We start from the raw sequence: 26,897 nt of genomic DNA on the forward strand, positions 1-26,897 counted from the left end.
TCAACTAGTATTCATATAGATTTGATCCAAAGTGCCCTGGAATTCCAAGACAGGTAGTTTAGGAGGTTAGTGTTTATCTGCATGAAGGATGTGTACAGATGGTAGACGCTGGACCTTAAGAGATATAACCCACCACGTTTTCTGTCGGGGGATGAACACCCTGGCAACTTCACTATCGTGCCCTATCGGACGTTTTACAAAAACAAAATACACTACATTTTTTCCTTCCAGATTTGAACTTGATAATAATACCATGCTCAAAGTAAGCCCTCTTGAAACCAGATCGAAATCCCTTGAACATTTTGCAAATAAGGATAATAAAGAAAACAACTCGGTTGCATAAAAAACATTATATAAAGGCTCTGTATTTTGCCAAAAGATCTCACTTGGGGTGAGCGGGAGTGCAGAACAAATCCAAGATGCAGAACGGCAAGGGGTGGGTTCAGATCCAGGTTGGCGTGTGACTGGCGTGCTACAGATTTAAAGAAAAGCCAGCACACACACTGCATCCAGAGGGCTACACCCCAACCATGGTGTCGCAGCTGGCCATTACGTAAACTAGTGGTCAGCCGGTGGAAGGCGTTGATTAACCTCAAACAGGGCGGCGAGGACGCAAGCTGCCCTGAAGCAATGCCAACCAGAGGCCATACAGTAAACTCTGATTAAAATACACAGGCAGTCCCGAAGAACAGCCTATCGGACAGGGAGAGAACAGAAAGAATGGCTGGATCTTGTTGATTATATGTACCCCTTCATTTCTAAAACAACGTAGCCTCTCTCTCTGGGTGAATACAACCTCTCACTCTCTTCCTTTACCACACTAATACAACCTCTCCTTCTCTCCCTCTGGACTAATACAACCTCTCTCTCACTCTCTCTGCAAACTAATGCACCCTCTCTCTCTCCACACTAATACCATCTCGCTCTCGCTACACCCACCAACACGACCTCTCTCTCTCTGTCTCTACACACAAATATAACCCCTCACTCTCTGTACAGACTAATGCAACCTCTCCCGACCCCTCTACAGCCTAATATAACATGTCTCTTCCCCCAGGCCTCCCTTTCGGCTCTGCTGCTGCTTTCGCTGCTGCTGCCTCTCGCCTTTTTTTGCACCGTGCCTGTCGCATACTAATGAGCAGTCTTTGTGCAGCCTGCCACAAAGTGCGCCGTCCTGACACAACACATACATCATAGGGGGAGAGCAGGGGGAAGAGAGAGAGAGAGAGAGAGAGAGAGAGAGAGAGAGAGAGAGAGAGAGAGAGAGAGAGAGAGAGAGAGAGAGAGAGAGAGAGAGAGAGAGAGAGGGAGAGAGGTGATCTGGTCAGCGGAGTGCTGCTCTATCCTGGGCATGGGTGAGGTAGTGGAGGGGGGAGGGAGGAGAGGGGGTGGTGCTGGACTTTAACTGCTGCCCATCTGTTTCACACCTGAGGAGACACGGCTGAGGGGGCTGAGGGGGAGGAGGGGGGGGAGGTGCGAGGGGGAGGAAATGGGGACCGGGTGAACGAGGGAGTTGTGGCTCCAGGAGGCACATTGTCTGTTGGCGGTCGGGGAGTTGAGATTAAAACCGCTTCAGCAATATGCTTTACAAGTGGCCTGAAAAGCCGTTAGAGACCGGCTTGTTCCACGGTAATGTTAGGAGTGTGGCTGCCAGCCATTCCATATTGGACTGTTAAAACAGTGATAGAGGTTTAATGAAAAAGGCTTCATCACAAAAAAGGGCTACATGACGACCGTCTAGATGATGGAGGGGATAACTCCCGTGGACTGTTTTGTTTTTTCATTTTCATGAACCCATTCAAGTGTTTCATCGTAACACCGCGGTCACAGCTAGGATTCTACACCATTTTAGCTGCAGGTTTGTTATTTTCTCATTTCTATAGCTTGGGGACACAAATCAAAAGCACCAAAGTCACAAGCTGCAACGTCACATCAAGCATCGCTAATACCGCCTCATAATCCCCCTGGTTACCCAGCATGCAACGCACACACAAACACGTTACCTTGTCCATGTCCACCTTGCCCTTGGTGAACTCTGACCTCCAGAACTGCAGGGCCTGCTCCAGGGTGAGGCCGATGCCTTTGAGGAAGAGGCCGTACTGCATGCGGCCCCCGTGCCGGAGGTGGTGGTTCTCCCTCAGGGACTGATGCAGCTGTCTCATGCACAGGGGGAAGGACTTCGCTGACAGCTGGAGGAGGGGCGGGGGGGGGGGGGGGGATGTTAGGTTGGACCACAACAGGCCTGACTCGTAGTTGACCCCCATGTCAGAGTCCACATACAAAAACTATTTCCCAAATGACATTATGTGTGTATTATAGATTTCAGCAGTTTGATGATTAAATTCAACCATAACTTTATCGGAATGTAAACAAGTCAGAATGATTTCCCAGACAATGCGGGATCGTATCTACAGCGTATGGCCACATATCTTTGCTTATCACACATCGATGCGGCATTCGATTTCTTGCCGACATATATGAATAACGGACAGGTATAGTCCGCTGTGTGTTGTGGAACAGCAGACCCAGGGCATTGCTGATTACACGACTCCAGATGTGATAAAGTGATAAATAACGTGGTGGAGGGCAGACCCCAGCAGACCCCCATGGCCACGGCTTGTTTTTATTCAATACATCTCAAGTCAAGTCGAGCACAAGCGAGAGGGTCGGGGCTAAAGTGCTCTCACCGAGTCGATTTGCTCCAGGGAGATCTTCCCCATGCTCTTCTGGATACTGTAATCCTGTCCAACGTAAGCATGACTAAGAAAAGAAAACAGGCAAGATGCATCAGAAGAATATATAGTCAGACTGGAGAGCACCACATCTAAGCCCTAGGGAGGCACAGCCAAAAGGACACGTAAAGAAATGCAATTATGGAGTATGATGGATTCTGCGACCGAGACTAGGTACGTTGAACTATCCAGGCAGTGGTAAATGCATTCGTTTTGCACCAAACATGGCGAGGTTCTTTCTTGGAAACCCGTTCTGCGTGCACGTGTCTCTAAGGTTCCACAGAACGAGATCTCATCACGTCACACGACGCTGGCCTATGTCCTCACTTGTCATGTAATTATTTTTGCTAGCAGATGCTAGAAGCGGAAACCTATTTGATTCAACACGGACTGCACATGACGTGGAGAGGCTTGTACAAAAAGGGTAATTGCGCCAACTGCTCTTGATTGTAGCAACACCATTTCTCTTGTGGAGAAATCCCCAATGTAGAGCTGTGTCTGTGGCCGTTTCTTTTGTCCATGAGGCTTTACGCCAGTAGAGTCCTGCAACGGGTCGGGTACCCACATAAAAGATGCTAAAATGGACAGATTGTGCCGTCCCTAAAATTCACAGGCGGGGATGCAGGCGGGAAAAGAACTCCTTGCAGGCAGATAGTGGATGAGAATCAAAACAGTATTTTAGTTTGCTGTAATAAAACATAATTGAAAAATTTGTGAAATATTTGTATGTCTAAATTAACCATTACCACATCGCAAATATGCGTTTTAGTCAACGATATGACACTTGACCCATCACGTCACTACTGCGACTTTTGAATTCTTTGTTTGATGCATCTCCAACTTGACTGATGTTGTGTGAAAACCATCGTCCCCTTGGGGACATTAAAGAACCTAACCATCTCGTAGTTGGAGGCGGAGTGCAAGAGAGTATACGTGCTCCAATAGTGCGAGATAAAAATAAATCACATTGACTTTAATGATTTTAGCTTGTGTGTGATTTATTGCGGGCACGGGTCGGGTAACGGGCCAAATATTAACAGGTGCAGATTTAATTTATATATTATCACGGGTGACGGGTCAGATCTGATGCTGAACTTTGCGGGTGTGAGGGAGGCCCACACTTCTCAGAAAAATGGACCCGTGCAGGATTCTCCTTCACACGACAGAGGGGGTTGACCTTTTAAATGGTGGGCTCACTCTTTATACAGAGGAACATCACAAATGAGCTTTGGGCGTGCGGCAGCCTCTTCGCTGTCATTTGATTCTCATTATCGTCATCAAACACAGCCTTTAAACAACAGCCCTGAACGCCACTGTTTTCTGGGCAGTCTTCAGCTTGTGAGAACCAACACTCGAAACCCCCTTCGTTATGGTGATCATTTCTCTTGTGCTCTTTAAAGAATTTCACACATGAAATTGTTATGCTGGAACACAGGAAATCAAATGGCTTGAAACGTGTTTGCCGAGGCTGACATTTTCAAACCAATTTGTTTTCAGACCAAATCAAAATCCAAACTAAAGTATAGTCTTTAGACACACACACACACACACACACACACACACACAACTATAGCTAACCATAACTAAGGTTAAAAGAAAAAAAGACACCAAAGCATTACAACATATGTTCTAGATATAATCTATAGAACATTTATGGCAATTAATGCGAGCATAAGGATTGAAACCGCCTTAAAGCCCACCGTTTCCATTCCTCTACTGTTTGCGTACCGAGGCTGTACATCAAGATGAGCAGGAAAAAAACTAATAGTGCACTGTGTCAAATGGGAAATCGTCAGCAAGAGGAGCGACAAGAAAACGCTCTTGTATGAAGATGATTAATACCTGAGGTGGCTGAGCAGAGGTTGTAGCCGCTCGTCAGAAAGTACGGTCGGCAGAGAACGGGCTGTCAACTACAGACACAGAAATAGAGAGAGACAGAGGGAGAGAGAGGTCGGGAGAGGACATGGAGGCAAAGTGAGAGAATGCAATGACATCTGAATTGATTTAAACTTGAGTGACCACTTTGTGTGGTATGACATGTATGAATTAGAGTGTCACAATACAAAAACAGACCACAAACGCTCAGGAGAAAGTAGCCAGTGGCTTTTTGTCACATCAGTTCTTGTAGATGGTCAACATTTGTATTCTTCAACCAAAGTTTGGGGTGTTTTCCAAATAACATTGTTAACAGTAACAGAGCCCCATACAAAGAAATGTACAATTATGTTTACATTCTCAAAAAAAAAATTGAGTTTAGCAGTATATCAACCACAATTCAAGTATCTATAGTTGTGTACCGTCGAAGGAAACTGTTGATTAATCAAATTTCTAAACATTGGGGATTGTGGATATGCGAAATTGGATGCTGCATACAAAAAGGAAAGCGTTGATAAGAAAAACAAATGGACGGAATTGATCGGGAATAAATATGAATGCTTCATTAAGTACACTGATTTTCATTATGAAGGCAATCAGCAACAATGCATAAATCAAGACATGGCCACCATATTTCCGTCGGTTCAAATTAAAATGACCACGTCGAGCAATGTGCTCGTGCTGAGCAGCGGCTTACAATCGCATGCTCCCTAACGACCCTCTTTCTCTCCTCCTCCACCACGCAATCTCTCATTGATGTCAGTGGGAACAGTGGGAGAGGACACACACCAGGCCCATGCACAACAAGCAGGCCATTGGCGAACACAAGCCCGGTCTCCACAGCATGCCTCACTTCTAGCTATTTATGCCCTACATACAGTAACTACAAGGAGATGGGAAATAGATGGTCGTGGTTGCCGCAACGAAAAAACCCTTGACAACCCCGCCCACTCCCGCCCACCCTCATTTTAAACCAAGTCCAACCGAGGGGGAGTGTGTGATGTCAATGTGCCAACTTCATTACCACTGCAATGGCGCCCCGCTTGGCTATGGGAAGGGCCCCGTAATAACATTGGACAGTCCGACTCGCTTCCCCAGTACCCGTTCATATTGGACAGGTTTAGTTTTGTGGCTGCACATTGGGGAGGAAAAAGTGATTTAGTTGTACCTGGCGGTGGTATATATAAATATGTGAGTGAGTGTCACACACACACACACACACACACGAGACAGAGATGGAGAGAGAGAGAGGCTAGTGAATACAGAGTGGCAGCTCCCTATCAATAGTTCGGGGTGAAGGAGTGATGAAATGGTATTTTATGATATTCCCCCGGAGCTGTGTCTTAGCCGGGAGGATGTAAGCAAACCCTGGCAGGGAACAACCCCATTGGGGATGAAATGATACGAGTGGCTCAAATAAAAAAAATATAAAAATAATGGCCCTGTAGAAATGGGTTGGAGGCGTAAGGCAATAACACGGCAGAGGTTAGGGTCAGAGTCGGGGGTCATGTTCAGTTGGGTTATTGCAAACCCATGTGCAGAAGCGCCCTCACGGTATTGGACAACGTTTTGGAGTATAGCATCGACTAAATTGTGAATGTGATATCTCTATTTTTTTTTTATTATTGCAAAACATTCCTAAAATATGGTTATTATACCTCATCTACCTATGCATGTCAAAATGCATAGGTAGACACCTAAATGTCATCCTTCTTAGAACAGGACCGCAACTTAAGGCAACGTGGAAAAAAAGTGAATGGGTCGTAATACTTTCTGAATGCACACTGCATATCCAGATAAGGGCAGAGAATATCCAGTTTCATATGTTGTGCACCTCTTAAAAATGACTTCCATACACTACAAGGGAGTTTCAAGCTGTGTAATCGCTGGCACCGATAGGGGATGTCCTTGGTGGCCAGTCAAAATCATTTGCTTCCTGGCCAAAAAGAAACCCTCAGAGAAACCTTTGAAGGCATGGAACAAAGTGTTTTTTAAATGCTGATTGGTTGGAAACACCAGCTCTCTTATTAGCATAACAGCCTATTTTTTTTCCAATTTCCTAACAAAACATTGGTGGCTCGCTTCCAGATATTATCACTATGGCCAATGCAATAATTTACATAAAACAATGCAGACCTCATTTAAATCATATCAAAGTTAGAGGTCGACATGGAAAAAGAAAACAATGGAATGCCAAAATGTCATGCCAAATGCATATAACATGGACATACATTTAGTGAATGCATGTTGTACTTTCAATGTCCAAGTAAATAAAATAAATAAAAATGAACCATGTTCCATGATTGAGCACACACGTTTACAACGAGTGCTTTGCTGTCATAATGCTTAGACAGCAAAGCACTCGTTGTAAACGTGTGTGCTCAATCATGGAGTTGTCAAATTTATACAAGGTTTCTGACAGGGTCATACTCAAAAGGTGCTTTTTAAATTGGCTTTGCATAAAAGGTTTTGTTGGGTTTCTTTTCATACGAGTCATGTGTTCAATGTTGGAGTGGGAGGGGTGTGTCCGTGGCACTCTTGATTGACATCCACCTAGCCACAGCTCCTTCAAATAATGTTACATTGTAATCTTCCTCAACCAGTTGTTTAGTCTCTCTAATACTATTTGTCGTCATCCGTTGAGGGCATAAAAATATACAATTCTTTAATTGTGGGAGCGAAAAGGATTTGTTGGATCTGTGAGGCGGGTCAACTACCCCTGATTAGTTCATCGTAAAAAAATAAATAAAAAAGCCTAGAAACCCATGAGCCTGATCGGGTAAGGAAGCTTGCAGACGTTGGCAAATCCAGATAAAACTCCCTCCCAAATTTAACCTATTTTTTCATCCTGTGGCGATTTAACCTTTTTTTTTATCCGTAAGCGCACAAAGAAAGAAGTGACAGCGGTTTGTGTGCTGAAGACGATTAATTCCTGATTAAATCCTTGATTACATGGTTAATGACAGAGAGTGGTAGTCGCCGAGGTAAACACCATATACCCACTATGAAAGATCCCTGATTTTCGTATGCCCAGTCAAAAATGTGCAATGATACATAAGAATATAGTTTTGTGACAGAACGTTCCCTTCAGCAATTTCTTTAAACAAATAGCGGGTCTGTAAATGTGCGGCACACAGAACAAACGTTGCAGAACATGCAGAGGTGAACAGGGCAGTGCGTAATGTGTGTGCGAGCGAGTGGGTGGTAGAGCGAGTGAGAACCAGCGAGTGGCAGAGTGACGGTGAATGCGAGCGGAGCAGAGGAAAAGGTTAGCAGTTATATTGTCAATCTGGCAACACTTGCAGGCCATCAGTAAAATGACAGGTAGATCTCGGCAGACTGGCGCCCGTAATACTAGATCTGTAATACGAGAAAAGCTTGAGCAACCCTGGTGTACGGCATGAGACTGGGTACCCCCAGCCCATTCTGCCGGCGATTTGAATTCGCCCTGCAGAAGGGTCTGGAGAGGAGTAATACATTTCTTTCTGCTTCCGATACGCTTTTGCGGGAGTCAATCACCAAGCTATCTATCTTTTGCCCCTGTTGGCTGGTTTAACACAATGACGTCAGGGAAGCGACGGCAAGCAGACAATTGCGTACAGAGTCATTTGAACTTGGCCCATTGATTATGCCTCTTGTGCTGAAGAAAATGACAGCAGACCAGACCAACAGACCCCAGACCAACTTGCAATCTACGATTGAGCTTGATCTGGCAATAGCCAGGCTAGTACAGCATAGGACTACAGACCTATGCTACATGTAGGGAACAGGTGTCCCGACTAATGACCGTGGGTCACATGCAATATTCTCAGTCAATTATTTCTGACAATTGACCTGCAGTCGCAGTCCCTAGTCCTGCAAAATATAGCCTAGGTCTCATGGTACACACATGTCAAACGTTCCCTGTACAATGATTTGTGATATATTTTTAATTTAGAACAATATTGTTGGAATAATTACATTTATGTCTGTTTTTGCATCCCTTTATATGATTTGCAGGGGGGGTTATTAGAATATACACACTAGAATAAACTAGACACCACTGCTCTACATGATATGTATTATTTTGTGATCACTGAAGTAGTTTTAAGCAATTAAGGAATTAAGTCAATTTTATTCATGACAGTTATTAAGGTGAAAAATAATATGATTGTTCGGCATAAGAAGATAAAACAGTCTAGTAGCAGAAAACAATTGGAGCAAACAATTAAAAAGTTTAGAGTCTCCCGCCTCATTTCCTTTGCTTGCATGTTTCAAGAAACAAAATAAAGCTCAAAATCCATCAGATGGAAGTCAACCAACGAATGGGCTATCTATGCTAAAGGCATTGTGGAACCCAATAGCAGCTATGCCTGTCGGAGTACTCCTAACTCAATATGATGACACATCCGTGCAAACCAAACAAAAACTGCAAGAGAGAACCAATCTTAACAAGCACCATCCTTCAGGCCTTCTTTTGGATGCCATAACATGTTTGGGAGCAAGGTTGTTGTCCTGCATTTCAATGAGCAGACGCTGAGAGCACCCATTCGGCAGAGGAAAAGCGTTGCTTTTACTTTTGTCTGCCTCTGTGGACACGTTTTACCGCAACAAAGCTGAAACCAAAAACTTTTATCGCTATTATTCATGTGTGGCTCTTCGGTGACCTTTGGGAGACTTTTAGTAACCGTCAAAAGGATTGTTATTCACTTTTAAATGGGAAAAATGGCTAAAACCGTGGCTGTGATCAAGCTCACTAATGTATTGATCACTGGGAGAAGGTGGATGGGGGAATGTAAAACATATCCAAGTGCTGAAATGGATGTGACAAACTTTAAAGGCCTTCAAATGATGGGCGAAAACACCACACTATAACCCGCCCGCATGCATCAGCATATTCGCCTTCCGCAGGCGGCCTTGCTGCAATTTTCCTACATTCACTTTAAGTGCTCCCGACCTGCGTCCAATTTGCACCATGAGCGGTATATGCAATCCAACCAATAAAAGTGTGAAAAATTCATTACCATCTAGCTTGTGTGTTTGGACACCATGACACAAATAGCTTGACAGAGTTGCTTTACATTACATTACATCACATCTTCCCACAGTGTTCTGGACGATCTAATAACGAGGGGTTTGAAGGGGTTTCTGCCACAGAAGGGGTTTCTGCTACGGCGCAGGGCCACTCACCGCCAGCGCTTTGGACAGCTGCGTGCGGAAGTCGTTGAGCACGGTGATGACGATGTCCTGGTGGGGGATGTAGACGTAGCCCGCCTTCAGGTACACCTTCCGGTTCCTCACCAGATCCAGGGCGTCTTGGAAAGGAACCTACGAGACCCGACCGATGAGAACCAGCCAGCGTTTGAGGTAGGGTGGAGGGGGGGGAACAAATGGATGGAGCCAAGTGTCGCCATGTTTATTGTGTGTCCGTATTTGTATGGATACGTGGATGCCAAGTAAGTTTAAAAAAATATGTGGAACATTTTACAATAATGCTTGGCATATTTGAGCGTGTATGCATTTTTTTGTTGCAAATACCTTGGTCATTGTTAAAAGCACTAATTGAAGGTTGCCTTAGACATAAGTGTCCGTTGAATATGTATAGATGTAATGTAAGAATAGAAAGAAAATATTTTTGGTACTAGAAAGAATTTCTTTTTGGTGAGGTCAGGGGAGCTGGTTTTGTGGAAAGCACAACACTTGAATTCCAACAAAAAAAGAAACCACAGAATAAACTTTTATTAGGAGCTTTGCCAAAGTAATACAAAAGCCGAGATGGTCTGCAGAACACGTGCTTTGAGTTTCGGCAAACAGTTTTCATATTGTCGCTTCTCTGATTCCTCCCATAAGCTCCATGCCAGGGTTGTTATCCAACAATGCCCTAAAATGGCTTCACCACCAACCAACTGTCATGTTCATTATTCTGGGATGTGTGCCATGTATCATCATCTCTAACTTATCAACGTCCTCGTCTGAACATTCTCTACCTTCGTTGTCTTACCTTGTGTCACCTTGGTTCCCAGGCCTGAATAATAGTGTATACTGGGTTAGAACAGAATGTCTAGAACATCAGATGACCTTTCTAAGAGTAAAGAGTCTCTTCAGAAGACTGTATTTTCCGATCATTATCACATTCATATGGCATACAAGCCAAGATAATAAATATAATCGAAAAACACAAGTAAAACTCCCACACAGGTCCTCAGCAAAACGCAGCCCTAAGTGGAAGGCTTACAACCGTGCATCAATCCAGCAGAGAGGAAAAGTATACTGGAAAACCTTAATTAAATGTCTATATGTATTATTCAAGCTCTTGAGCTGATTCTTCAAGGTTGTCCATGAAGATATTGAAATTTCCCCAGCACTTAAGGGTTACTTGGAATTCAAAACCTCTCTAAATGAGGGACACTTAGTAGACCACGATTGCTTTAATGTCTCAGCACTTCATGCAGAGACTTCACATGAATCCATGTTCACACCAAAGCAAGAGGAAAATGTGGCAAAAAAGGTTATCTTTAAGAGTTTAACTGTAATAAATGGGTCAGAATGAAATATGAACCAGTCCCAGTATGATTCAATTTTTAATTCTAGGCAGGAAGGACATTGGGTAATTTTCATAAATGCAAAAACTCCAGCAATTAATACGGCAACAGCGCCAACTTTGCATTTCATGGTATGGCCAGGCTGTGACACAAGAGTTCTGAGGAAGATTATTTTTACAACTCAGTGATCACATGCAGTGGATTATCGTGAATAAAACTAAGCCCTTGTGTATAGTCAAACAAAATCATGGATGAGTTTAAAAGCAATACTCCTAACAGACATAATATATAATTAGATCCAAATTGACATGTCTACCATGTTAGCTTATTTCCCCAGTTAAATGATTCACCTATAGAACAAAAACAACCAACCGGCTTGTTTATTATTTATGATCCATTCCCATAGCTCCTCTACAGCGGATTCTTTAGTGTGAACATCTCAAATCCATAACAGCCATGTTTCCACTCAGCCACATACGTAAATAAACACAACGTCGGCAACGGTCGAACACACAGCGTACAGCTCGGGCTGTCACCTCCACACAAACCAATAAAATCCAGTACGGATCCGAAATCACATTGCTCCTACCGGCTACGTGTCACATTACAGAAGCCTGATACGCTATGAATGGCATTTTTTGTGTCGTGTTTAATGCTGCATTTTTGTAACTCATGAGGCAGAGAGTGTTTAAGGAAACAGGATGACTCACTTTGTAGTAGTCCTGGTCCTCCACTTTACAGCCACTGCCGGCGTAGCTGGAGTTGATCAGTTTGTCAGACAAGGCCATTTTCTCTTCCAGGCCAACCTGAAACATTTTATTGACAAAATAAACACAAGCGAACAAGAAGTAGACGCATTGAATGTTGGAAAAATTGAAAAAAATACAGACAAATTCATTCCATTTTTTAAACTGAACAGATTTCTTTGACAATGTTGGCCCATGAGGGCAGTACAAGATGGTACTAGTTTGGATTATTCATATTGGAAATTATAGAGAGAATGGATATGATTAATTAGGAGATAAATGCATTACATCAAATAAATGACCAAACTATGCTATTAAACTACACTGAATGGCAGTATCTTCCACAAAAACAATAAGAAACTCTATATGCCCACTATACAACCACTGGAGCATCATTTAAATTTCTCAGGCTGTGGTAAACTACAGGCCTTTTATAATTGCTGCTGCTCAAAAGGCAGTAATAAACCCAAGCCTTTCAGTCCATTATCACTAATTCTGAGGCACAAGAAAAGGTCAGAGCAAAACAAAGGGTTTAGTTGAATTAGCTTGAATAATGACTGATGTTTTTTATTCTGCTAATAGAGCCGATGCCAACATGCACCCATTATGTTAAATGCGATGTATTGAGGTCTTAGATCAGTAGGAGGGCCGGTGTGGCCAGTGGCTTCTCTCTGAAAGGTTCTGGTTCAATCCCAAATGTCACCGCATCACTGTTGAGCAAGACACCTGAACCCTCCCTGCTCCTTAATGTCTCTATGCTCTTGTCTCCGGACAAAAATAGTAAAACATATGCAAAAGATATCAAATTAAAACATTGTAACCTCTGATATTTTCATATTTTGTTAAGGGATAAAGATACAATTTTAAGGAGGATGCATACGGGCATAGGCACATAGGCACATAGCATAGTACCGTGATCAACAGCGCCATCTGGTGGAATATTTGAATATAGGCAAGATTGTTTTTTGCCATATGATCCATTCCACATGACTTTCCAATTGGCTTGAAGGAACCCATTTAGTTTCATTCTGCATTCATTATGCTACCTGGACTATTAATGCGTTTGACCAATAGTCAGAAAGTGGTGTGCATTATTCTGCATATTTGCTGGAATTGCTGAAGCTCATGTTTAACAAATCCATTATCAAAGTTTAGGTTGTCATCTACTAGTAACATTGGATTTAGTCCAACACCATACCCCGAGAGATGATGTCTCTATGAAGATTACCAGTGCTGAATTCCCAGCCACACCAACTACACTTTTGAACAATTGAGCACAGCAAGTCATTTAGCAAGGGAGAGATGGTGCCGTCATATGGCGACATAGTGCTGCTCTGTTTGTCGGGACCTGTCACTTTAACCAGACATCTGACACTTAGCCTGGTCTGACAACCAGGTTTAAATAAGCTATATGTCGGGATTTCCTTTTTTATCTGCTTTATCTGTTGTATTAAGTGGGATCCCTGGTAGGATACTGCATGGATGAATCATAATTATGTTCTATGTCTTGTGGGTCTTGTTATGAACTGTCATGAGCACACTGAAAAAAATCCCTAGCAACTTGTACTTGAGTTGTATGGCAATAAAGTATTGAATCTTGAATCTTATGGAGCCTCACATCAAAATATGGCATTTAAAATACATTCTAAATAAGGCGTTGTACAGGCCTTACCGTCTCATAATGCAGGTTATTGTGTTGCAAAAAAGAACTTTTGTAGGCTGAATTCAGGCAGTTGAAACGGTATCGGAAAAGGTCCACTTCCTGCTGTATGAACCACCTCCTGAGATCCTCCCTTTAGGGCAACATTGACAACAAAACAGACAACATCAAAAATCAAAATACAACATCAAAGAAAACCTGTTCTAAATCGCATCTAAATAAGTGGGATTCAAATAAGGTAGCATTGGAGAGACTTACGTCTGGCAGTATGCAAGTCTGAGGATGAAGTGTGAAATGTGGTCTTTTCTTCGTTTCTCATACTCAGTAGGCCCGACCTTGTTGTCCTCCTTCTGCAAAATCACAATCAAGATAAATAATGAGCCACATCATCTTAGATCAGCGCAACACCTAAACCAGAGAAAAGAATGTCCAAATGGTTTTGCACAAGCTGCCTCACAATACTTACAACTTCGGTTTTGTATGGAAATTGTAGGGTTGAAAACTCCTTATCGAGCTTACTGGTGTAAAGGTCTGATCCCTTCACATGACTCACTCCCAAGTTTTCAACCGTTTTCAGCACTGTAATGAAAACACAAATATAATTGAAATAATCAGTACAATTTTGATGGATTTTTTCAGTTCATATTTAAGGAGGATCCTTTGATACAACAATCAAGAGTAACAAGTAAGTCTTACGTTTCAATCTTTCCACAGCAAACGTCTCAAACTCTGTGAGCGATATGTTTTCAAGAGGGGGCTGTCCATAGAACTGCAGACAGTGTCCATAGAGCTCCGTTTTTGGGTTGGCAATCACCCTCCTTTGTCTTCCAGTAAACTGCATGGTTCCTAGTGGAGAGTCACCACAAACAACTTACCAAGAGAGCGTTGACATGGTGAACGGTCTTCATCTCAACGATATCATAACCCTAGCCGAAATCGACTAACAGGCGTAGATGGCATCACAATTCCCTCCATGGAGTACCCCATTCATGAAAATACAATTATCTGATTGTATTAAATGGTGATAAACTCACCAATATTGCACCACTACGTACAGCTTGGGTTAAATTCTTTGTATCAGCGTGCCTTTGATTTTACATAAATCAACGTTTGTCTTGTAGTAGCAACTTTCTGTGTGTTCACAAGTAATTTAACGCTTCAGACTACTTGACAAAGTTTGCTTATACAAGACAAATATGTGAAACCAAAGGTATGCTGCTACAAAGAGGATGAGTCGAAGCTGTACGTAGAGGTGAAATATATTGTTGAAGGTATCAGCATTCAATTCAATCAGATAAGAATGATATTTTCATGATTAGGGCAGTGTATGACTGAGGTCGTCCTCTTTTAGTCGCTTGCGGCTAACTGAATTCCCATTGGTTGGGAGCTGATCTGTCCTACTTCCAAAAATGACCCCTGCACCCATTGCACTTCCCTGGTACGAGAACATACAGTTACTGGGTTAAGTAGTTATGAGTATACTCAGAGAGAATATTGCCTTTGGTTCAGATGACGTAGCACATGCCATCAACATTCTCTAGTCTGCACTATGGGTTTAACTTAAATTTTATTCTAGCCATTTCTTAGAGGAAGATAAAGTGTGTTTACGCCTTTGATGGGCTGCTATCCTATGTGGGTACTAGCACAACAAAACACACGCCTGAGCACTCTCACCCTGCTAACAAAGCTAGCTACTGTCAACTTCTGCTGAAGCTTACGCCATTAAGGCGACAGCCATTTCACCTTCCGGAATTGCACTATGTACAATACGTCGACATGCTACCACCAGAGTATAACTAAAGTAAAATGTAATAAAGCTGTCATTACCAACTTAAAGGCGAGTCGGTCTTCACTGTCAAACCCCGCCGAACGGCACTGCGTATGTTGTTCGGCGAGCGCGGGTAAATGGTGACGACACCGGCAGCCTGCGGAGGGAACCAATCAGGCAGAAGCACAGCTTTACGTCATGTCCGGTTTCAGCTCATGTTGCTGCTTGAACCCATATAATTGATCCTACTAACAAGTATTAGTTGTGTATCCAAATCCCGATGTGGCATAAACATGGACACAAAGCATTTTCATATATATTTTGGAGTTGCCCCTTTGTAGCTCCTATTTGGACCAACATTCACAGCATCCTGGAAACTTTTCAACCAAATAAAATCATGAATAAAAATAAATAAATGTTCACCCTCCAACTCATGGCCCATTTATTGTGTAATCCCTGCACAGAGCTGGCAGAAGTGAGAGCAAAAGCCAGCATGTGAGTTCTCGGAGTAGATGCCCCGCAGCTCCCCTCTTTTCCCCTTTCCTGCATAGCCTGTCGGTAAATAAAAAGTCCTTGTTAGAGGGCCCCCCTTTATTTTCTATGGATTATCACATTGAAGAAACCCTTGGTGTCTAGAAGTTCTCTGGTCAGTATTTTCTACCCATAGAGATACTCACTGTAAGGTTCTATTTTTGTGTCTCTTGGGTTTTATTACTTGTAATTGCAATGTTTACTTGTGTCAGTTTTAAACGGCTACAATTATTAGTTATTAAATTATTTATATCCATATTTATTATTTTTCTTTTACTACAGCATGAGACCATCATTACTGCCTTATGGATGCCCATGGAATAGGAATAAATTTGTCTTCAAGTACTTCAAGTCAACACACAACAGTCTTTGCAACGACTTCTACAATTTATCTTGCACTGGTCCATTTCACACCTAATTTGCTGATCCTTCCCGAATGTCTTTTTATGGCGTGGATAGGTGTGCTGGGTCCAGTAAATGATTTTAATACAACAAAAACCCCATGGTCGGGATCAATGCACTCACTGCTCAGATGACATTGAGCTGTGATGTCCCGCTTGTTGTCCGAGTGCTTTCTATTTATGTGCATTATCGTACATAAATACTGAGAATCATGATTCACCACTACCGGAAATGCGAACAAACGAACGAACGAACGAACGACTCTTCTGACTGACGCAAACTGATTTATTCAAGCTAATCATGAAATCCACCACTAATGTCCAAAAGCTTTGGACTTACTTTGGACATACCAAAGCTTTGGACATACCTCATCTTCTGCCTGAATCAACACGCTTGAAAAATATGGAGCCTATGTGTTGGAATCATACTTGAAACTAAAGTTTTGAACGTACATATACTTGTATTTAATGGTGTATATTTTGCCCTAAACTAAGCCGTGGTGCAGACGTGTCGCCGTTGCATTTCATGTTCTGTATGTTTCTTTTTATTTCAGAAATAACATGTTGAACTATATGTGAAACAAAAACTAAAGTTAATTTAGTAGTCTTGAACATGCATCCTGAGTACAGAGAAATAATACAGATTAATTAATTCGAATAATTTATCTGCGGCGTAGAGCTGAATTATCTGGATACATATTATTACAACAATATATAACAATTTATTAACATGAATAATCAACAAACACATGTGAATGTCAACAATTGTTTGGGTAAATTATTTATGTAATTGCTTTTCCTTTCTTTATTTTTCTTACATACCTATTTTTTACACTGTCATGTGTTACTTTTTATCTTTATTATTAATGTAAATTAAATGTTATTCAATGTTTTACGTTTAACTTTGCGATTTATTTGCGGTACGGCAGCCCATCGACACAACGCGGGCATTTTGCACATAGAAATACGTGCAAAGATGCTGCATTGGCCTTTGGATCGTACGTTAATATCGCCGCCATATTGGAGAGGCCGAGACTGGCTTGTTTATGAATAGTAATCGGGGGAGCTGCAGTTTTTCTGGATAATAGGCACTATAACGTTTTCATATCTAAACCGATGAGTAGTTAATTCAAGGGTTTATGATCTACGTGGAGTACAACACAAATAATAATACAAAAAAACATGTTTCTATAAATATATAAAATATGACTTAATATGAATATTGAAACGACATAGTTAAATCGGTGGACAAATGTAAACGTTATAGGGCTTCTCATCCAGAAAAACTGCTGTTCTCCCGTAAACCATTTAACACTTACTTACTTTTACAGGCCAGTATTGGCCTCTCCAATATGGCGGCGACGTTGACGTGCCGCAGCAACGGGGCGCAGCGATCAATGCGGTGTCTATGAACGCACGTCTACGGTTTGGCATCTTGTTGCTCGTCCTCCACTACGCAGGCGTTCCCACTTGGCAACGGAGCCTTCAATTGCTACCGCTAGCTGCTCTCTCTGGACCCACGGACGACCGTCGGGGCCCCCGGTGGATTGACAACGCGTATGTTTCCTCCAGCCCATGGCTGAAGACACTAATGAAATGTGAACGCGGTTATTATAGGACAATAGATGTGATCACACAACTGGAAGGAACCTGTCTCATGAGAACAACGCGAAGGTTTTCTTTCTCCCTTTTGCTTGATGAAGAAGAAGAGGGGCTAGTCGTAGCCAAGAGAATTTGCTCCTCACATTTGTATTGTAATATTGAACGTGAGTCATTTCCCCCCTTCGTGTCACAGAAAACAGAGACGATGAAGACTCTTATGTAACTGCGATCAGTCGGATGTTGTGGATCCATTCCGGATGAGTAACCAGTTCGCAGGTAAGAAATGGACCAGATCGGCTCCCCGCCCTTGCTGGTTTTGGTGGTGGTGCTGCTTATGCCATCATGCCAGTGGTGGTGAACTAGTTATCCTTTTTAGATGTGTGCATGAGTTTTTTGGAGTGTGCATGGGTGTGTGATTATCTGTGTCCTTGTGCTTATTATGTTTGGTATTATGTTTAGTATTTACTTTTTATTATGTTTGTATTGTTTGCCATTATTTTTAAGGACCCCCTCGAAAATGAGATGGTACATCTCAAGGGGCTATCCTTGAAATAAAGAATAAAAGAAAATATGACACGTTTGGCAACAGTCGTATCTATACCGTCCATCCCCATCACCTTTCAGTGCATTTCACTTTCGGGAGTGAGGTAGAAATGCTGTGGATGCCCTGCACAAGGGGATATGTGTAGTATAAAAAAGGAGATACAAAAATACATAAAAATTGCATATTAGCCTATAGGATATACAGGCTATTGCACCAATGGCGTCTTAACCTAGAAGTGAATCTAGACGTTTGTACGTCCATATGTGAAAGCAGCTATAGCAGCTTTTCAGAGGGCTGACTATGGCTTCAATATGGTTCTCTGACTTGTCAAGGCGACACATAAAACTAAACATCAGTTGTCTTAAGAGTGCCTCACAGGTTGGCACTCTGGTGGACACAAACAATTGACTGGCACTATGCCACCTAGTGGGATTGTTAGTAGTATTGTTATTATTGTTATGGCAACATGACATAATAATACATAAAAGCCTGGTTGAGGACTGTGTCTCTCCCAATCTGAGGAGTCATGTTTAGTGTGGTGTCAAGACATCTTGTGACCAGAAAAGATACAAGGAAACAGTAATCTATCATAAACTTGCGCTAATGAAATTTGTCAAGCACATACTTAAGTATGGATAGTCTTGGCATAAACAAAGATAGTTGACTTTCCACTTCTGATACTGTGTTCAATCCAACTCAGATCATGTGCACAATAATGCAAGACCTCCACTCAATTCCTTTCTGGGTTTGTAATATAAACTTTGCATCAATACAACTTATTTGGTTTTGCATTAAAAAACAACAACATTTTTTCAGAAAAACAAGTAACGGAAAACTATATTTATTCAACATTCACCAAATCCATAGTAAAACCATCCTACATTGAGTCCAACTTGGTTGTAATACCACGGTATCTATCTTCCTTGCCACTTAGACGGGGTCTGGAAATGTACCAGTTGCTATGTAGGGCAATTAAAGTGGGATGGAAAAATAAACAAGTCCCATCATTGCTCAAAGCAAATCTCCTCTTGATACACCAATTACCTGGAGCCTTGGTTATGCGCTGTTCTCTAAGCATCGGAAAATCAATATAATCTCAGAATGTCATGTATGATTTGTTGAGAATGATTAACCTTGAGCCCTAAAGGAGGGGGATTTCGGAAACTAACCGAAACACAATTTTTATGACACGTTTTTTTTGTCGTGTGCAGTGGATGATGGTCGTCTGTTCTTCTCAGGTGTGTTAGTTCCTGTAGAAGAAAAGCAAAACTAGACTTGACTAGAGGGACGTGGTTAGAGGCAGAGCATCATGTTGGAGGAGGACATGGAGGTGGCCATCAAGGTGGTGGTGGTGGGGAACGGAGCGGTGGGCAAGTCCAGCATGATCCAGCGCTACTGCAAGGGGGTCTTCACCAAGGACTACAAGAAGACCATTGGCGTGGACTTCCTGGAAAGACAGATCATGTAAGCTGCTCCCATGTTGGCTCTGGATGGGCAGGACTGCAATGCCGTTTGGTATTGTATTTATGGTATTTTTTCAAAGGTTCCTCAAGTGATTTTTGGGGTCTAATTTTCTCCCTTTAATTGGAATGATCAAAGGGGAATTATGAGCATAAGTGGCAGCAGCCATGTCCCAGGCAGTTGCTCTGGTATCACTGGTGCAGGAGGTTTCACGTTGGCTACATTCATTGAGATGCCCTACCAGTTTGCGCATTCAGAGAGCTTTTAGAGCATGTGATTGCACTCAGGTAAGAACTGAATGGAGGATTGTTGGTATACTTAGTGGGGTGCATTGTTATGGTATACTTCAAACTAAATGGGGACTGTATTATGAAGCCTGATTTTTTTTTTTTAATGGTTTTTTTTCTTTTGAACATTTGGCTCTTTGATTTTATACTGTTTGACAATGGAATAGAACAGTGTTATGTACTTGTTATAGTTTTGCACCACTACATCTTTATAGTGGGCAACACACTTTTGGTCACTCATACTATGTGATTCAGATTCAGATTTTATTTGTCACATACATACAATGCAGTGAAATGTTAACAGTCGGCTCCATGCTAACTAAACACACAACAAAGACTGACACGAAAACAGTAACAGACTTGAAACAATACATTCAAGATGTCAGGGGGGTTATTTCAGATAGCGAATAAATGGATTGCTTAAATAGTGTATATATATATACATATACTGTAACTGTATATATGTATACTGTTGCTCAAAAAGTGCTTAATCAGTGCCATTCAGGTTTAGGGTTTCTATTTGTCTTATTTGCTTGTCGGCTTTATTTTTTCTAACCATTTCATTTCCAGTGAAATATGAGGCGCTCTGTGCTGTAACGGACCAGAAATAATGTCACAATTTCACAGGACAAGATATTGTCAGACTGAGCAACAACCTCCCTCCCTTCCCCTTTCTCTGGTAAAATGGAAGCGCAGTCCTCCTGATCACACAACCACCCTGCAGCAGTTTGACCCCCGCAGCAGGCTGACCCCCGCAGCAGGCGGACCCCCGCAGCAGGCTGACCCCCGCAGCAGGCTGACCCCCGCAGCAGGCTGACCCCCGCAGCAGGCGGACCCCCGCAGCAGGCTGACCCCCGCAGCAGGCTGACCCCCGCAGCAGGCTGACCCCCGCAGCAGGCTGACCCCCGCAGCAGGCGGACCCCCGCAGCAGGCGGACCAGCTGTGTGTGCTACACGCTTGTCACTGTGCAGGGAGGGCGTCGGCCATTAACTTGCGCGTTCAATGTTTCAGCGTCAACGACGAAGAGGTGCGGCTAATGCTGTGGGACACGGCCGGCCAGGAGGAGTTTGACGCCATCACCAAGGCCTACTACCGCGGTGAGCTCCCCGTGTCGACGTCTAATTCACCTGTCGCTAAGTCATGTCCCCCCCCCCCCCGTCGTTACCATGACGAACTCTGACAAACAAACCAGACTAGATAACAAAAACATATGGAAAAATGTCAGCTGACTAACTGATCAGAGCAGGTTTTGCAGCAGTTTTGGCGAAAAATTATTTAATTTCTTCAATAAGCAATCGAAAGGGACTACATTACGCTATGGAGGGGTATATTCAAAACTTTAAAATACATACAGAAGTTGACAAGCTTAAATTCACTTGGTATTCTGGCCTGCCACACAGTCTGATCCACATTACACACTTTTTCTTGTCCCGTTGTGGCTTGGGAAAAGGACTGAAATATACCCCATTCTGCAGCCTCTCCGGGTACAGACTGTCCGTGTTACCCCAAGCACATTGTTTGACCATGTTTATTTATTTTTTACGGGTAGTTTTCAATGGAGTTGTCCGAGCTGATGTCCAAGTATAGTTGAGGCTGGTCATTACCTAGGGACTGCAGATGCAAATTAGCCTGAGGCTAACTCTGGTGCAATGCATTAAATATTTACATTTAAGTTTTTAAGTGCACATGGTCACTTTCAAATCAAATCAAATCAAATCAATTGGCTCATCTGCGTTCTAAGGGCGGAGCTTAACGTCAATTGGGATCTCTCTCTCCCTCTGCTCTGTAGCCCTCGCCTTCCATTGGGTGAATCACTGATGGCATCAGAAATGTTGAATGAATAAAAGAAAAAATGCACTCCAGTTGCGCAGTAATTGTTTTTATCGTTGAAATGATCGTGCACAATTCAAAATATTAACTCTGATTGGCGTTTATTATTTTGCACGCATCCTATTAAATTCAGTGCTCTTGCAATTACCGGCGTATAATTTCATTTGTTGTTGATGTTTAATTAGATGCTGCTGCTTTTACCCCTAACGGTTTCAGTGCAATTAAATTGAATTGCTACCGCTTGATTGATCTCATCATTCAATGTCACTTTCACCATGTGTCCTCTCCCCCGCAAGCTTTCTATTACTTCTTTCAGCACATGCTCCTAACTAAACGTGTGTGTGTGTGTGTGTGTGTGTGTGTGTGTGTGTGTGTGTGTGTGTGTGTGTGTGTGTTCCCAGGTGCTCAGGCGTGCGTGCTGGTGTTCTCCACCACAGACAGGGAGTCCTACCAGGCTGTCAGCAGCTGGAGGGAGAAGGTGGAGGTGGAGGTGGGGGACATTCCCACTGTTCTGGTCCAGAACAAGATTGACCTTCTGGATGACACGGTCATCAAAAAGTACGTGCTTGGGACACAAAAGAAAACTAGAATGCATTTCGTCTTAACGAACTGCGAGAGTGTGCTTGCTAAAATGCCACGGATGGTAAACCGCCCAATCTGGCAACCCTGTCTGCACATCCATCGCACTCTAACCTCAGTGTAAATCAATGAGACCAACTGAAAATGAAGCCGGTATGGAAGTTAAAATTTTTTTCCAGATTAATGAAGATACAAGTGTGTTGATTTGTTAAATGGTTTGAACGAAGGTTAACGTTGAAAATTTACCAAAAGTAGTTGTCTGAGAAGGCTGACTTACATTGTAAAAAAAACAAGCAGAAAAAGCATAAGTTGAAAGTTGAAAAACGCTGAGAGATGGCCATCAAGTCGTTAAAGAGCTGATAGTAGAATGGTTTCTGTAGCTGAAAGTATGCAGGAGCAGTTAACTGCACAAAAAAAAACGGAATAAAGAAAACTTACGAAGAACAGTAGATGTTTAGATGCTTGCAGTAGCAACCACACTAATAAGAATAGCTTTCCACAGTTACACTGTGAATACCTAATACAAACCTGGTTAGATTGCTGCTTTACAACCATTTAGTTATTTCGCTTTTCTCCAAAGGGATTTTACGATGAGATCAGATACAGGTCATTCAAAGAGCAGGTAGAGGTTAGGCGTCTAGTTCAAAGATGACCACAGGTAGACTGTGGATATCAGAGGGTCAAACCAAACCTCAGTCACATTGACATGTCAAGTGAAGAGCAGCTGTGTTGTGAAGCAATATGATCCAACACAAGCAAAGCCAGCCAGAGTTTGTGTGTTGATGCTCCCTCAATCGCATTTGCAGTCGGATTCCACAGGCCATGAAATGACGTAACCATGTGTTGTTTTTCCTTGACCGTGGTTGAAGTTTAAACGCCTAGTTTTATGTCAGACTCTTCTTTTTCTTTGTCTTATGTCTTTTTAATTATTCGAGTGTATTCGTAGGTTATAGGTATAACTCACGATAAGGCCTTGGTGTTTAATCATTCACTTTAAAGGTGCCATGACATGCCACCAGGTGTGGTGTGATTAGCCATTACAAGCCGTTTTGGAAATCTGCCCCTTATGACATCATAAGGGGCAGAAAGTGGGTGTGTCCACCTAGATGTGTGCTGTATAGATCTATCAGCCTACCCAGTGGACTGTATCCGTCACACATCTAGGTGGGCACGCACACCTGTGATGTCTTAAGGGGCTGATTTCCAAAACGGCTTGTGACAGCTAGTCACACTCACACCTGGTGGCATGTCATGGCGCCTTTAATGCAGCACTGTGTTGCACTGTTCGGTCCTAACTCTGCATGCTCCTCTGCAGCGAGGAGGCCGAGGGTCTGGCCAAGAGGTTGAAGCTGAGATTCTACCGAGCTTCAGTGAAAGAGGATCTCAACGTCAACGAGGGTGAGTGACCGAACCATCGTGAATTGAATTGAATTGAATTGAATTCAAAATATTTAAGTAAAGTCAATTAAGTAAAGAAAAAAAAAAAAGCAATAATAAACAATAAAATAAAATGATGAAACAAGTGGATGGTTAGAATTAAGTAATATTTACTAACAATGAAAACCACAAATGAAAAGAAACTGTCCAAGTTTCAACTCTTGCTTTACCTGTTCGAAAAGGGGTGAGAAGTAGAAAAACGAATTGTGCAATGTACAAGGTGCGTCCGACGATCAGGACAGTCCCACTGACCGGGTGTTTTCCCTGCAATCTCTTTTCCTTGTGGCTGTAGTTTTTAAATACTTGGCTGAGAAGTACATCCAGCGGCTGAAACAGCAGACGGCCGAGGAGCCAGAGGTGGTTCACACCACGAGCAATAAAATAGGTAGGTGTCGATGCTTTCTGAGGCCTAGCCCCATCCCCCCCCACACTCAAACGGTTGACCACTCACCCTTATGTCCACAGGTGTGTTCAATACCACCGGTACGAACGTCAGCAACCAGAGCTCCAGTAATGGCCACGAAGTCATTAGTTTACGACCCAACAAACAAAGAACCAAGAAGACTAAAAATCCCTTTGGAAGCTGCAGTTTACTCTAGAACCATCCCGGAAAGCTTGGTGCCTACCTTCGAAAATATAATAGCCCAGATGGATCACTGCTGTTGGCTGTATGGGAGGCCATATCAGAGACCAAAGCAAAGGGAGGGAAATGGTTTTTATTTGAGTTTTTTCTCTATTTACCATATATATTCTAAGCACAATTCCCTGTTCAATCACATTTTTGTGAGTCCATCGTCCCTTCTGACCGTTAAAAAATGCAGCAATTAAAAACAAAGTAAAATATAAATTATAGTTACCGATATCTCTATATATTTGTGCTTTTTTAGTTATAAAAAAAGTTGATCCTGTGGCTATCAGAATTAGAAAACATAATTTTGTCATTCTTTGTAAATTAGTTTCTAGCATTGGGGATTCATTTAGGACGTCTAAACTATGACCTGACCATTTGTGAATGGGATCAGTTTTGACTCGGTGGATCATGAAAGCCACAGTATTTGACAAACTGAATTGGAATATGAACTGGAGAAGGGTGACATGTTCATTGGAAAACATGTGTATCACGAAAAAACGTGTTAATGTCAGTTGATTTCTTTTCCATTCCTCTTTTTTGGAAATGTACACCTGTGCAATATGTTTGTATTGTAAGAGATTAAATCACAGATTATTTTGTACCATATTTTTCTAACGCTCTACAGAATATGGTTCAATATACACTGTTCATGTCACAATCATAACACTAACAATATTACAATGGGGGAGATTTAGTTGTGTAAAAGGTATTTTTATAACAACCAGTGTTTCGTGATGCACAGGTGTTGCTTAACACCATAATCATAGTGCCAAACCACGTTTCACCGTCAGGGTGTTGAAATGTTCTAAAGCTGCAGCAGATATTTTAATGTGTTTTAATGGTTAACCAAATATCAATAGGCACAAAAGCAAAAATAGATATAGCTGTGTTACACTCTGTGACAGGTGACATACGGTTGATACGGTCAACCAAATGCTAGATGTTCATGTGAATTATACAGCTTCACTCTAAATTATGTTTTTTTTTTTTTATCTAGTCAAAAATAGTAATGTTTACATTTTCCATAATGCTACATCTTAGCAGGCTTTCCTATCAATACTTTGGTACTGCTTCAAGTAATACATTATATAGTCACACAATAGTTGGCAGTATTATTTGCCTTGTATGCCTGTGGCCTATCAAACACTAAAACTAATGAAACAGGACTTTTCATCTTTTAGTATGTTTTGTAAAATTATTTTCTGATGGTTATCAGACCAGTGCCACCTATCTGGTTGTTTGAGCCACAGTGAGATCTGAGATCAAACTGCTTATAGAGGGGGTAGACTACATTGCGTACTAGACTACAGGCTGTCTACACCCTGGTGTTTTAGGTGCAGCGTGTTTAGATTGGTTTAGGTTTTGAATTCCATGCACATTTCATGTGTTCCTTATAGTACAGTGAATGATGTTATTTCCCAGCTCGACCTAAAATCGTTCGGGTAGAACTAGTGTGATATGTTGTCATGTGAAAAACGTTCGAATGCAAAAAGATAAAGTAAATAAATGCACATTAGACATTTCTGAATTATTTTCAAGAATGTGCGGAACATATTTCTGAATATTTTCAAGTGTATTTTTCATAGTTTTACTTTTTTCTCTCCCTTGACTCGGATACAAATACAATGGGATTCCTACAAGTTTGTTTCATTTCACACTGAACACTATTAAATGTGTAAAGTATGGGATATCTGTTGTCTTCAAATGTATGTGGTTATGATTTGATAATCTTATCCTTCCACTGCATTCTGACCATCCTGTCCTGGGGGGCTGTGTAGTACCAACTCTTTGTCATTGATACCATTGAATGTTGACCCTGAATGCCTGAATGCCTTGTTCTCATTGACATTACTGAATGCGTCTTTATTTTCAAATACATGCCTGCACATCAATTTTTTATATAAATTAGATTTAATTTCAGTTTCTTCCCCTCTTTGTATCAATGCTATACTTTGGCTCTTTTGTTTTGGACTGAATGGATTTTAGTGCACTTTATTAACGAGATGATGTCCAGATTATAACTTTTTAACACATAACCATGACTTGTGTGCTGTCACTCAGGTGTTTTGTCTTCTTGCTACTGTTCTATTTCACTGATGCCTTCATACGCAAGCTGTACGAATTCATTCTCCTTTCTTTTGGCAAAACATTAGCTTAGTGTATTTTTATTAATTTAGTTATGTAAATGTATCTTAAGGTGTATGTGGCACACATGTATACACCTGATTGCGTTCGATTTGAAAATGTGTTGGTATTTGATCTTAATCTCACCGAAATAAAGTCTTACATTTG

At 42.0% G+C, this 26,897-nt stretch overlaps 2 protein-coding genes across 3 annotated transcripts in view; one reads left to right on the forward strand and one right to left on the reverse strand.

The window, feature by feature from the left end:
- prim2 (DNA primase subunit 2) overlaps nt 1-16,454 on the reverse strand; it is a 28,404-nt gene extending 11,950 nt beyond the window's left edge. Inside the window, exons 1-11 of the mRNA XM_084470366.1 lie at nt 16,359-16,454; nt 15,362-15,459; nt 14,231-14,380; nt 14,001-14,113; nt 13,793-13,884; nt 13,547-13,667; nt 11,839-11,934; nt 9,777-9,914; nt 4,575-4,642; nt 2,688-2,760; nt 2,004-2,189 (exon numbers count right to left, since the gene is read on the reverse strand). Coding sequence (XP_084326492.1) covers nt 2,004-2,189; nt 2,688-2,760; nt 4,575-4,642; nt 9,777-9,914; nt 11,839-11,934; nt 13,547-13,667; nt 13,793-13,884; nt 14,001-14,113; nt 14,231-14,375 — 1,032 coding nt within the window. The 5' untranslated portion in view covers nt 14,376-14,380; nt 15,362-15,459; nt 16,359-16,454. The remainder of the gene's footprint in view (nt 1-2,003; nt 2,190-2,687; nt 2,761-4,574; nt 4,643-9,776; nt 9,915-11,838; nt 11,935-13,546; nt 13,668-13,792; nt 13,885-14,000; nt 14,114-14,230; nt 14,381-15,361; nt 15,460-16,358) is intronic.
- A 1,270-nt stretch (nt 16,455-17,724) lies between these two features.
- On the forward strand, nt 17,725-26,893 carry rab23 (RAB23, member RAS oncogene family). 2 transcript variants are annotated; one of them, XM_084470332.1, is made up of 8 exons: nt 17,725-17,908; nt 18,030-18,112; nt 19,619-19,844; nt 21,140-21,225; nt 22,360-22,516; nt 23,853-23,935; nt 24,267-24,359; nt 24,440-26,893. In XM_084470332.1, the coding sequence occupies exons 3-8, from the start codon at nt 19,690-19,692 to the stop codon at nt 24,571-24,573; spliced, it is 708 nt and encodes a 235-aa protein (XP_084326458.1). In that variant the 5' UTR covers nt 17,725-17,908; nt 18,030-18,112; nt 19,619-19,689; the 3' UTR covers nt 24,574-26,893. The 2 variants fall into 2 exon arrangements, with proteins under 2 accessions (XP_084326458.1, XP_084326459.1); XM_084470333.1 differs by having other exon boundaries at nt 17,727-17,791.
- Nucleotides 26,894-26,897: the final 4 nt, after the last annotated feature.

This window comes from Micromesistius poutassou (genome assembly GCF_964030765.1).
Source record: "Micromesistius poutassou genome assembly, chromosome: 7".
Lineage (NCBI taxonomy): Eukaryota > Metazoa > Chordata > Actinopteri > Gadiformes > Gadidae > Micromesistius > Micromesistius poutassou.